This window comes from Hyla sarda, chromosome 6, assembly GCF_029499605.1.
Source record: "Hyla sarda isolate aHylSar1 chromosome 6, aHylSar1.hap1, whole genome shotgun sequence".
Classification (NCBI taxonomy): Eukaryota; Metazoa; Chordata; class Amphibia; order Anura; family Hylidae; genus Hyla; species Hyla sarda.
Genome location: NC_079194.1, coordinates 123,553,352 through 123,566,526, shown reverse-complemented (window position 1 = coordinate 123,566,526; position 13,175 = coordinate 123,553,352). Strand labels below are relative to the sequence as shown.

At 42.6% G+C, this 13,175-nt stretch overlaps 1 protein-coding gene across 5 annotated transcripts in view; it reads left to right on the top strand.

Moving 5' to 3' along the window:
* ALDH1L1 (aldehyde dehydrogenase 1 family member L1) overlaps positions 1-13,175 on the top strand; it is a 111,298-nt gene that overhangs the window by 62,318 nt on the left and 35,805 nt on the right. For 2 of the 5 annotated variants that reach the window (XM_056524893.1, XM_056524894.1), the window contains exons 2-4: positions 10,500-10,650; positions 12,248-12,482; positions 12,913-13,078. In XM_056524893.1, coding sequence (XP_056380868.1) covers positions 10,500-10,650; positions 12,248-12,482; positions 12,913-13,078 — 552 coding nt within the window. Of the gene's footprint in view, positions 1-3,462; positions 3,787-5,792; positions 5,863-7,333; positions 7,454-10,499; positions 10,651-12,247; positions 12,483-12,912; positions 13,079-13,175 lie in introns of those variants that run through there. The other 3 variants (XM_056524895.1, XM_056524897.1, XM_056524896.1) reach the window with 3 other exon arrangements.

Below are 13,175 nucleotides of genomic sequence, written 5' to 3'. Positions count from 1 at the left end.
TAAGTATCCAGCTGCAAGTTTGAGGTGCGGCAAAATTTCTGCCGCAGCTCAAACTGCCAGCGAGAAACTACTGTGAACCCCCGCCCGTGTGACTGTACCCTAAAAACACTACACTAACACACAATAAAAAGTAAAAAACACTACGTATACACATACCCCTATACAACCCCCCTCCCCTCCCCAATAAAAATGAAAAACATCTGGTACGCCACTGTTTCCAAAACGGAGCCTCCAGCGGTTGCAAAACTACAACTCCCAGCATGCACTGATAGACCGTACATGCTGGGAGTTGTAGTTTTGCAACAGCTGGACGTTCCCCCCCCCCCCCCCCATGTGAGCGTACAGGGTACACTCACATGGGCGGAGGATTACAGTAAGTATCCGGCTGCAAGTTTGAGCTGCGGCTCAAACTGCCAGCGTGAAACTACTGTGAACCCCCGCCCATGTGACTGTACCCTAAAAACACTACACTACACTAACACACAATAAAATAAAAAGTAAAAATCACTACAAATACACATACCCCTACACAGCCCCCCTCCCCAATAAAAATGAAAAACTTCTGGTACGCCACTGTTTCCAAAACGGAGCCTCCAGCTGTTGCAAAACAACTACTCCCAGTATTGCCAGATAGCCACTGACTGTCCAGGCATGCTGGGAGTTTTACAACAGCTGGAGGCACCCTGTTTGGGAATCACTGGCGTAGAATACCCCTATATCCTCCCCTATGCAATCCCTAATTTAGGCCTCAAATGCGCATGGCGCTCTCACTTTGGAGCCCTGTCGTATTTCAAGGCAGCAGTTTAGGGTCACATATGGGGTATCGCCGTACTCGGGAGAAATTGTGTTACAAATTTTGGGGGGTATTTTCTGCTTTTACCCTTTTTAAAAATGTAAAATTTTTGTGAAAAGAGGCATTTTAGGTAAAAAAAAAATTATTTTTTTTACATATGCAAAAGTCGTGAAACACCTGTGGGGTATTAAGGTTCACTTAACCCCTTGTTACGTTCCCCGAGGGGTCTAGTTTTCAAAATGATATGCCATGTTTTTTTTTTTTTTTTTGCTGTCCTGGCACCATAGGGGCTTCCTAAATGCGGCATGCCCCCAGAGCAAAATTTGCTTTCAAAAAGCCAAATGTGACTCCTTCTCTTCTGAGACCTGTAGTGCGCCAGCAGAGCACTTTTCACCCCCATATGGGGCGTTTTCTGAATCGGGAGAAATTGGGCTTCAAATTTTGGGGGGTATTTTCTGCTTTAACCCTTTGTAAAAATGTAAATTTTTTGGGAAACCAAGCATTTTAGGTAAATTTTTTTTTTTTTTACATATGCAAAAGTTGTGAAACCCCTGTGGGGTATTAAGGTTCACTTTACCCCTTGTTACGTTCCCCAAGGGGTCTAGTTTCCAAAATGGTATGCCATGTGGGGTTTTTTGCTGTCCTGGCACCATAGGGGCTTCCTAAATGCGGCATGCCCCCAGAGCAAAATTTCCTTCAAAAAAGCCAAATGTGACTCCTTCTCTTCTGAGACCTGTAGTGCGCCAGCGGAGCACTTTTCACCCCCATATGGGGTGTTTTCTGAATCGGGAGAAATTGGGCTTCAAATTTTGGGGGGTATTTTCTGCTTTAACCCTTTGTAAAAATGTAAATTTTTGGGGAAACCAAGCATTTTAGGTAAATTTTTTTTTTTTTACATATGCAAAAGTTGTGAAACCCCTTTGGGGTATTAAGGTTCACTTTACCCCTTTTTACGTTCCCCAAGGGGTCTAGTTTGCAAAATGGTATGCCATCTGGGGTTTTTTGCTGTCCTGGCACCATAGGGGCTTCCTAAATGCGGCATGCCCCCAGAGCAAAATTTCCTTCAAAAAAGCCAAATGTGACTCCTTCTCTTCTGAGACCTGTAGTGCGCCAGCAGAGCAGTTTTCACCCCCATATGGGGTGTTTTCTGAATCGGGAGAAATTGGGCTTCAAATTTTGGGGGGTATTTTCTGCTATTACCCTTTTTAAAAATGTAAAACTTTTGGGAAACCAAGCATTTTAGGGAATTTTTTTTTTTTTTTTTACGTATGCAAAAGTTGTGAACCACCTGTGGGGTATTAAGGTTTACTTTACCCCTTGTTATGTTCCCCGAGGGGTCTAGTTTCCAAAATGGTATGCCATGTGTTTTTTTTTTGCTGTTCTGGCACCATAGGGGCTTCCTAAATGTGACATGCCCCCCAAAAACCATTTGTCGCTCCTTCCCTTCTGAGCCCTCTACTGCGCCCGCCGAACAATTAACATAGACATATGAGGTATGTGCTTACTCGAGAGAAATTGGGTTTCAAATACAAGTAAAAATTTTCTCCTTTTTACCCCTTGCAAAAATTCAAAAATTGGGCCTACAAAAACATGCGAGTGTAAAAAATGAAGATTGTGAATTTTCTCCTTCACTTTGCTGCTATTCCTGTGAAACACCTAAAGGGTTAAAACGCTGACTGAATGTCATTTTGAATACTTTGGGGGGTGCAGTTTTTATAATGGGGTCATTTATGGGGTATTTCTAATATGAAGGCCCTTCAAATCCACTTCAAACCTGAACTGGTCCCTGAAAAAAAGCGAGTTTCAAAATTTTGTGAAAAATTGGAAAATTGCTGCGGAACTTTGAAGCCCTCTGGTGTCTTCCAAGAGTAAAAACTCATCAATTTTATGATGCAAATATAAAGTAGACATATTGTATATGTGAATAAAAAAAAATTTATTTTGAATATCCATTTTCCTTACAAGCAGAGAGCTTCAAAGTTAGAAAAATGCAAAATTTTCAAATTTTTCATCAAATTTTGGGATTTTTCACCAAGAAAGGATGCAAGTTACCACAAAATTTTACCACTAAGTTAAAGTAGAATATGTCACGAAAAAACTATCTCGGAATCAGATTGATAACTAAAAGCATTCCAGAGTTATAAATGTTTAAAGTGACAGTGGTCAGAATTGCAAAAAATGTCTGAGTCCTTAAGGTGAAAAAGGGCTCAGTCCTTAAGGGGTTAAAGGGGTATTCCGGAAAAAAACTTTTATATATATATAAATGTCCCCTGGCTTCAGAAAGTTAAACAGAAAAATCTTAATCCTTCCAGTAGTCATCAGCTGCTGAAGTTGAGTTGTTATTTTCTGTCTGACAACAGTGCTCTCTGCTGACACCTGCTTGTCTCAGGAACTGTGAAGAGTAGGAGCAAATCCCCATAGCAAACCTCTAATGCTTTGGAAAGTTCCTGAGACAAGCAGATGTGTTCTCTCTCTCTCACTCACACTCACAACGTCCATGAAACTCTTAACTTCCCCAGCTTCAGTCACTGCTCAGTTCATTTGCTTGTGCCATCTAGTGGACAGTTCAAGTAATTTCTGGATATTACACAACAATAATCCCAGGGGTTAAACATAAAAAATACATTTTATGAACAAGATATACCAGATAAAGTTCAACTAATCAAGGACTGGGGTCACATAAGGCTATCTTTGGGGGCTAAGAACTGGTTAGGGTACCCCCTTGTGTTCAGAAGCAGTACTACAACTATATTTTTATACTTTTTACTATCTCTAGACTTTCTTGCACAGTGGTGAATATGAAGTATTCCTCACTGACCTCTTCATGCAACTGCCCTGTGTGTTACAGTAATTACCAGTACAACATCCCTGGATCTTGTCCCACTGCAAGACTCCTCCTCTGCTTCTCCACCTACTGCCTCTAAAAACATAGCTCCAAACACTGCACTGTGAAGCATAGCTTGTCAGAACTTTTAGCTGTGTCCTGTCTCCAGGTAAGGTCTGTGGAGACGAGAGGGGGGGGGGGGTTACCTGCCTAATCCTATGGGGCTTCTATTAAGTGGGCTTTAGTCTTCCCCTAGTGTAATAAAGATTTCCAGTTTTATCTAAATGAACTGTTGCCATTGTATAGTGAAGTTTATTTTATTTATATAAATATATATATACTTTTATTTATGTATATTCTTTGTAGCCGTTCCTCGCTCTTCTGAATGTTCTATACTTGTTGACAGTAAAGAAGAACATATGTAATCTAGACAACCCTTTGTTAGCTAAACACATCAGACCCACATTGTTCGTTACAATGTATCAGTGCATAGAATCCAAAATTGCAGATGATTGTGTAGACTGGATACAATTGCAGCATTATTGTAGTAGACTCCAGACACAAATGTTAACAATCTGAGTGTTTCCCAAACTGGGTGCCTCCAGCTGTTACAAAATTACAATTCCCAGCATGCCCTGATAGTTTAGGTAAATGCTAAAATATCAGGGCAGGAGAGATAGTTGCGCCGCAAAGGTGCTTATTTGGCACAGAATGGTATAGACTTGATGCAACTGTGACAAATTCCCAGCTTTAGGGTGCGTTCACACGCTAGTAACTAGCAACGGGTTTCACGCTGCGGAAAACCCACTGTGAGTTATGCTACCATTCATTTGAATGGGTCCGCGGACAGTCTGCAAATCTGACACTATTGCGGACTGTCTGTGGACCCATTTAAATCAATGGTAGAGTAACTCGCAGTGGGATTCCCGCAGCAGGCAGGCAAACCGCTGCTAGTAATAGCGTGTGAACGCACCTTTAGGGTGTATTCACACGTACAATTTCCTGCACGTATTTGATGCCCAGAATTTGAAGCTGCAGAATTGTGTCCAGTCTTTTAGTTTACATTTAAATCTACAGCTTCAAATCCTTTGGAACAACAGCCGGAGGCCCACAATGGGTCGGGTAACCATCGGGTCATCCGTTGTGTGACCCTACCCTTAAGATGTATTATTTTTTTTTAATTTTTTACTGGTTTGTGGCCCCCTATATGTCAAACAAAAAGGTTTCCATTCACAGACAGCAAGCAAAAATCTTGCACATGGAGAGGATTCAGAATTCAAAGTCTATTAGAAAGGTTCACACCTTTTTTATTTTACTGTCATTAGGCTTTATATGCTTTTTGGAGGTGCATGTTCCTCTTCTTAGCCTTCTGTAGCTCTGCAAGTAACAAGTGAATAAGATATGTTCAGTCATTAAAGGTCACCAGTCAGGGGCTGCCAAAACACACACAGGACAGTCAAGGCAGTGCTGATAATCAATGGTGTAACAGTTGAATTAAAGGGGTACTCCGGTGCTTAGACATCTCATCCCCTATCCAAAGGATAGGGTATAAGATGCCTGATCACGGGAGTCCCGCCGCTGGAGACCCCCGTGATCTTGCACGCGGCACCCCGTTTATAACCAGTCCCCGGAGCGTGTTCAGTTCGGGTCTGATTACTGGCGACCACAGGGCCAGCAGCGTGTGACGTCACGCCTCCGCCCCATGTGACCTCACGCTCCGCCCTTCAATGCAAGCCTATCGGAGGGGGAATGACAGCTGTGTGCTCCGGGGACTAATTATAAACAGGGTGCTGCGTGCAAGATCATGGGGGTCCCCAGTGGCGGGACCCCCGTGATCAGGCATCTTATCCCCTATCCTTTGGATAGGGGATAAGATGTCTAAGCACCGGAGTACCCCTTTAAGAAAGTTTTTCAGAGGCCTTTTTAAAAATGAAAGAAGCGATCTGACTGGTTGCTATGGGCAACTGCACCACTCATCCTTTACACAAGTTTTTACAAATCTCACCTAGTGGGCAAATGAACCTTACATACTACCTATGCCCCTATGGGGGAAATTTATCAAAACCTGTCCAGAGGAAAAGTTGCTGAGTTGTCCATAGCAACCAATCAAATTTCTTCTTTCATTTTTGAAAAGGCCTCTGAAGAATGAAAGAAGCAATCTGATTGGTTGCTATGGGCAACTTTTCCTCTGGACAGGTTTTAATCTCCCCCAATATTATGTGCTTGTATAGTCATTGCTATTTAGGTACCAAATAATTAGACTAAAATATTTGAAGCTTTTAAAGATTTGTCATTTTGCTTTTGTGCTTTTCCTATAGTCGGAGTCCTCCTTTAAAGGTCCAAGTCATTTGACACTATTTGTATGTGTGATTCATAGATTTTTACAGTAACAAAAACTAGGCTGCAATGTCAGGGTCATTGAACCAGAGTTACCGTGGAGGGTGTAGCTACATGCTGATCGCTGATTGGACAAGCTCCTCAGCAGGTTAAGAGAAACCTCTGTCCTGATTGGTACAAACGAGACAGCGTCCGAAACCACACACTTATAACTGTGATACTTGTGTAAGATCATAAAAGATTCACATCATGTGTCATTCTCATGCAGTGCTGCATTAAGAGGGTAGAGAGTCCTAGCAATAAATCCATAGCTTTGTGGATGTGCTGCGAAAATGCTGCCATTCTGCAGCAAAATCCACAAGTGCTGATTCTTCAACACATTTTTGTCGTTTAATTTGTATAATCTGTCATGAAAATCCACAGTGGAGAGTCTGCCACAAATCTGCATCAAATGTTTTTCTTTTATCAAAAGTGCAGATTTTCTACTGTGGATTTGAGTGTAGAAATTCTGCAGCATTTGCTCTGAGTAGCCTAAGGCCATGTTCACACAGCCTAAAATGTGCAAAATGTACGGGCGGATATTCCGCACATTTGCTTCATTCGGCGGCATTGGAAATGGACGACATTGCATTTTTGAGTGGAATCGGCAGAAACATTGAACGGTTTAAATATATGACGCGGAAATTCTGGCGTGTAAACAGTGCAGCAGAATCCCATTGAAATCAATGGGTCTCTACTGCAATGGAATATACCGTGTGAATCTGGCCTAAGGGTAGGGCTAGAAAGTGACTTTGAGCATTGATCATGATGCATTGCTGCTAATGTGGTTAAATGCGGTCGTGTTGCAAGTGGCTGTGATTACAACTCGACAGTCACAAGTAACTGATCCAGGATAGATTTCTTGTGGCTGTCGGATCATGGTTGCAGCTACTTGTGACCCAAAGTCGCCATTCAGCCCTAGACTTATTTGGAGAGTACAAATTCTCAGGTGCAGGCAAGGCACATACATTTATTTTGTTTCTTCATTTAAGGCTATTTTCATGCATTGGAATTTCCATGCGGAATTCCGCTTAGAATGTCCGCACAGAAATTCAGCTGAATTCAAAGGGATTCTGCTGCGCTGTGCACATGGCAGAATTTCAGTGCTAGATGTTTCCGGTACAGAAATTCCGTTTTCCGTGTCCGCAGAAAAAAATGAACCTGTTAATTTTTTTTGCGGACACCGCACTGTCTATGAGACGGCGCATTCCTGTGCGGTCCTAGAGCCAGCATATTATGCTGGAGCCCACAGTCTGTGGAATGTCCACACAGAGATTTTCCGTTCAGACATTCCGTAGTGTGAACATAGCCTTACTGTTACTGTGTCTCTTTATGTCCTGGTGGAAAGGAGCAGTTTCTTTGATGTTTGTTACACAGGACACGTATCTTTCTAGTAGAGATTACCAAGGCAGATAATTCCATCGTCTTTACAGTGGTATATTTACGAGTTTCCTGTTGAGGTGACACATTTTTTTTAAATTTTTTTTTTTTTAACTTTTCGGCATTCCACCTTATCAACAGTCTGTACGGTTTCTATAGAGCAGCTAGAAGCTTGACATTTATAAGAGATGTCTCCAGATGTCTCATTGGATCTCTTAAAGCTGACAGTTGCTATTTGCTGATCATTTATTTCTGGACGACTGCTTAAGCTGTGTTCACACATGTAGCTATGGTGCATGTGGTTTTTAGTGCAGTTACTTAAATCATTTAACCCTGTTTTTGAAAAATTACTGCAAAACTTACAATATTACTGCAGCAACACTGTAATATGTGAACACAGCTTTAGGGTTCCCTCTTGCTGCCCAATTCAGGCAGGATCTGGGCCACATGTATCCTTATTGACCGAGCCATGGTCACCTACTGCATCAGTTCTTAAAGGGGTACTTTATTGCTAGGCATCTTTTCCCCTATCCAAAAGATAGATGATAAGATGTCTGATCACTGGGGTCCTGCCGCTGGAACCCCTGTGATCTCCGTGCAGACACCCGGCGTTCTGAACAATATGTTCAGAACATTAGGTTCGGGTGGCCGTGGTCGTGATGTCACGCCACGCCCCCCTCTAGATGCCACGCCACCCCTCCTCCTTTCATGCCTATGGGAGGGGGCGTGAGAGCCAAGTGGAGACCTAGCAGATGATTTTAAAACACAACTTACACATCGCTCTCCCCCGACGTTTCATCACAATCAGTGGCTTTATCAACGGCTAAAGGGCAAGTGGCCATTTGCGCTATAGCCCTAGATAAAGCCACTGATGTGGTGAAACGTCAGGGGAGGGCGATGTGTTAAGTTTTAAAATAATCTGATAGGTCCCCAGAATTTAATTGCGGACTGCAGCCAAAACAAATTAATACACGCAATTTTACATACAGTAGCATATGTTTAGAATTTTTCTAAATATACTGATGAGACCAGTAGGTTGAGTTATGTTTTTAATAATTAGTGGATGGCAAGCTAGGGTTCCTATGATCACGTAGTGGTCAACTGTATATACCTGCCTTCAAATAGCATGGCACAATTTTTTTTTCTGCTGGACATTCATGGAAAATGTATCCATATTTTGAGCTTGAGTTATAAATAACAAGTCTAGAATAGTTTTTAGTTTTTCTTTTTTAGACCCAATGATTTAAACATTATACAAGTGCAAAAAACGTTTTTGCCCATGTGCACATACCCTAAATCTTTGCCCCACATCTATAGCACAATCACGGTGAGGACCGTAGTTGGGACCTTTTTTTTTTAGATGTTACCGTATATACTCGAGTATAAGCCGACCCGAATATAAGCCGAGGCCCCTAATTTCACCCCAAAAACCCAGGAAAAGTTATTGACTCGACCATAAGCCTAGGGTGGGAAATACATCATTCCCCCATGTCATCATCCCCCCTGTCATCAGCCAGACCCCCGTCATTAACACCCCTGTCATCATCACCCCCGTCATCATCCCCCCTTTCATCATCACCGCCTGTCAATCCCTTCATCAGTGGTCTTCAACCTGCAGACCTCCAGATGTTTCTAAACTACAACTCCCAGCATGCCCGGACAGCCGATGGCTGTCCGGGCATGCTGGGAGTTGTAGTTTTGCAACATCTGGAGGTCTGCAGGTTGAAGACCACTGAGAAGGGATTGATAGGCGGAGAGTTCACTCGAGTATAAGCCGAGGGGGGCGTTTTCAGCACGAAAAATCGTGCTGAAAAACTCGGCTTATACTCGAGTATATACGGTAAATGTCAATTTTTCACCTCATAAAATGTCCAAGAAACAGCAGTTTTGATATCCAATGGGAAAACACACATGTAGTTTAATTTTTTGACCGTAATTATAATGCTTGTAAGATTAATGGCAAGGTACTTTTTCCACCTTTTTGTCCCGTTATGGCTGTTTATGGCCCCCAAAAACTGGTAAATTGCAAACTGCATGGTATTTGCTGTAATTTTGAGCAACAAAAAGATCCTCAAAATGCAGTCGTCCTGATTTACTAAGAGTGGAGTGTAGGCTTTTTTGTGGGTTTTATTACCCTACAATTATTTTTTCCACAGTATTTACTAAGGTTTCCCTACATTTTCCACTCTCCCTGCATTTTGCTTTTTTTTTTATTTTTTTTATTTTTTTTACACACGCTCTGATCTGTCGGGTTTTCCTCAGCTGAAATCCACCAGATTTTCTGTGAAAACCTTAGAAAATATGTAGTTTTTTTGTGAAAATGTCAGGAACACGCCCCTTTTCGGTGACCACACCCCTTTCCCCATATGACCATGCCCCTTTTCTGTGTTTCCTTAGTAAAAGGGAGAGTTAGTCTTTTTTTTTTTTTTTTCAACTCTGGCGCAAATTCAGGCGCAGACAGAATTTCTGGCGCAGTACGCCAGAATCTGGCGCAGAAACCCAACAAGACATGTCGGGTTTGCAATAGTAAATGAGGGCAAAGTGTTACATTTCTAAATGGGCATTGACATTAACTAGTGATTACAGTGGTTCTGTTTCTCTAAAATATACATTTTACAGAACAAAAACCTTTTTTTTTTCTTTTTTAAAGGACAGAGAACTATGCTTTTGAGTTCTACAAAAAAAAAAATGATTAATACTTCAGGGAAACAGATCAAACATAGACACTATCATAATCTCCCCCAATGAGCCCACCACGGTATACATGCAAGCTCCCTTTTACCAAAGTCCCCCCCCCCCCCTCCCTTCCCCACTTATTGGATGTGGTGTAAACCATAATACATGTGGGCACCTTGTACCAGAATTCTGGTGCATTTGTAGTGGTAAATGTACCCCAACGTTCTTCTTAGTGATGATTGATCTTCACCTGTGCCTGGTTTGTGGAAACAAGATCTAAATTTTAAGCCGTGCCTCTGTCTTTTATATGTGTCTCTTACGGTGAGTTCATGTATACAGTTACTGTGTATAGACATTCACAGGGGATGAGTGTTACCATGAACACTGTGTGTAAAGTAAAATGCGTCAATCCCCTGATAATACTTATTTCCTGTAATTTATGTTCTTCAGTCTATCACACCAGCTTCAGTCATGCGGATAGCAGTCATTGGGCAAAGCCTTTTTGGAAAAGAAGTATATAAGGAGCTTGTAAAGGAAGGACACCAAGTGGTAGGAGTATTCACTATTCCTGATAAGGCAGAAGGCAAACCAGATCCACTAGGTACGTGCTTTATTATCATCCACATAATTAAAAGTATGTGCTTTGTTTTCCAAATAAACATAGCTAAGATGAATTATTGCAGTAAATTCTCCCTTATCGGACTCTTCCCAAAAGGGGACACCTCCTAAAAGTGGACATTTTTAATTCCCCGGCAGAATGCCATGAGACTTAATGTATTTGCACCCTCCGAATAAGGGAGACTCCAATAGCGGATGTGGATACTCCTAATAGGGAACTAAATACTAAAGGGAAAAAACACTCCAATAGGGGACAAAATACTACAATAGGGGGAAAAAAACACTCTCAATAGGGGACAACCAGGCTCATGTGCCAGCCCTATCTTGTACACAGGGCCGCCATCAGGGGGGTACAGCCAATACCCCAGTAAGGGGCCCTAGCTCCCACTGCACCCCACCCCCCCTACAGCAGTCCCAGCACAGAAGCAGAAGACCGCTGTTTAAAAATCCACCGGCCACATAAATCGCCCCCCCCCCCTCTGATTCCCCATGTGCCATTTCATTCCCCCCTTTTATTACCGTCTGTGCACATTTATCACCTCCTCTTTACCACCTCCTTTGCGATTTCAACTCCCCCCCCTTTATCCCACATGTTCCATTTCTTCTCCTCCTGTGCCATTTCATTCCCCCTTTATCCCCATGTCACTTTATTCCCCCTGTGCCAAATCATCCCCTTTACCCCTTGTACCACATCACTTTTCCCCTTCCGTCTTTCCCATTGTTCTTCTTATCTGGCCAGCAGGCTCAGGTGCAGGGGCTCTCAGCGGGTTTGACGTCCACTTACTGAGAGCAGCCACAGAGAGCGGCGGCTGCGGGCACTGGGGCGTCAGGGGCGTCACTCGTCACTGCTGGTCAGGGGAGGATGAAATGGCACAGGGGAAGGATGAAATGGCACAGAGGATAAAGGGGAGGATGAAATGGCACAGGGGGTGGTAAAGAGGGGGTGATGAATTTTCAGAGTCTAATAAAGGGGGCATGACATAGTACGGGGGGGTCAAGGGGAAGTGATGTGGCATGGGATAAGGGGGGTGAAATTTCGCACAGGGGGTTCAAGGGGGGAAGAATTAAGTGACATTGTAAGGATCAAGAATGAGAATAAGATGGCACAGGGGGATGAAATGGTACAGGGGGGGGTGATAAAGGGTGATTAAACAGCACTGGGAGATTCTACTGTAATATTGCTTTTGATATTGCTTTTATGTTATAGGTAACTACACTCTGGAGTTATTACAGTATTCGGCCATTTAGAACGATTTTTTAGCCTTTTTTTCCCCCCCTATTGGGGACATTTCTCGATAGTTGACAATGTCTACTATTGGGAGATTCTAGTGTAATAAGTTCCATTTGATGTAATGGTAGTAGCCTGCTATAAGGCATTCATTAGCCATTGGAGATCTAGGGTAAGTTAACGATTATGGCCTTATTTTCCTAAAAGTTTACACTACTTCCTACTACTAGGATGTGATCCCATGTACCCTTACATAGGTGAGGTCCCTTAACATGTGTTGTCCTTTTAACACACACACAGTCACGGAGACCAGTCAAATGAAGCATATCCATTTCCTTCCTTGTACATGCAGGAGCAGAAGCAGAGAAAGATGGTGTACGTGTCTTCAAATTCCCACGCTGGAGAGTTAAAGGTCAAGCTCTGCCAGAAGTGGTGGAACAATACAAATCAGTGGGGGCTGAGCTAAATGTTCTTCCCTTTTGCTCTCAGTTCATCCCTATGGAAGTCATTGATGCTCCTAAACATGGCTCTATTATATATCATCCTTCCATTTTGCCTCGACACCGGGGAGCCTCCGCCATTAACTGGTTAGTATTGGGACATAAAATTTCATATCCCATTGATTAGGTCAGGTTTACATTTAGTGTTGAGTAACTATAGATACTTTGTCTAACTTTGGCTTATAATAATGCTAGTTAAATCAGGAGCTGCATTCAGAATTCTGCTCCTGGGCAGCAACTCACTGGAATCCTTAGTCCATCTAGACACATTGGAAAGCAAGATTGTAAGATGGTTGTGCACGGATGCAGTAATGTTGGGCATAGCTATCTCATATCAGAGGATTATATTATTTCCTGCATATAGGTTGTATGTTTATTTATCTTTTCATCAGTATGGCTCCATGGGTAGTCATTGTCAGTAAGGGGGAAGGCCCAGGTATAGTTGTGATATAAGGGCCCAAGTATCCAACCAGCCTCTTTCTTTACCTTTCCTTTTCACAAAACTTTTCTCTTGCAGGACCCTGATGCAGGGGGATAAGAAAGGCGGCTTCACTATTTTCTGGGCTGATGATGGGCTGGATACAGGTGACATTCTCCTGCAGAAAGAGTGTGAGGTCCTTCCAGATGACACAGTCAATTCAATATACAACAGATTCCTCTTTCCAGAGGGAGTTAAAGGCATGGTCAGTATGTAATGTTTCAAATACTTAAGGGGCTGTCTGGAATTAAAGGGGTACTCCAGTGGGAAAAAAAATGTTTTCAAAACAACTGGTGCCAGAA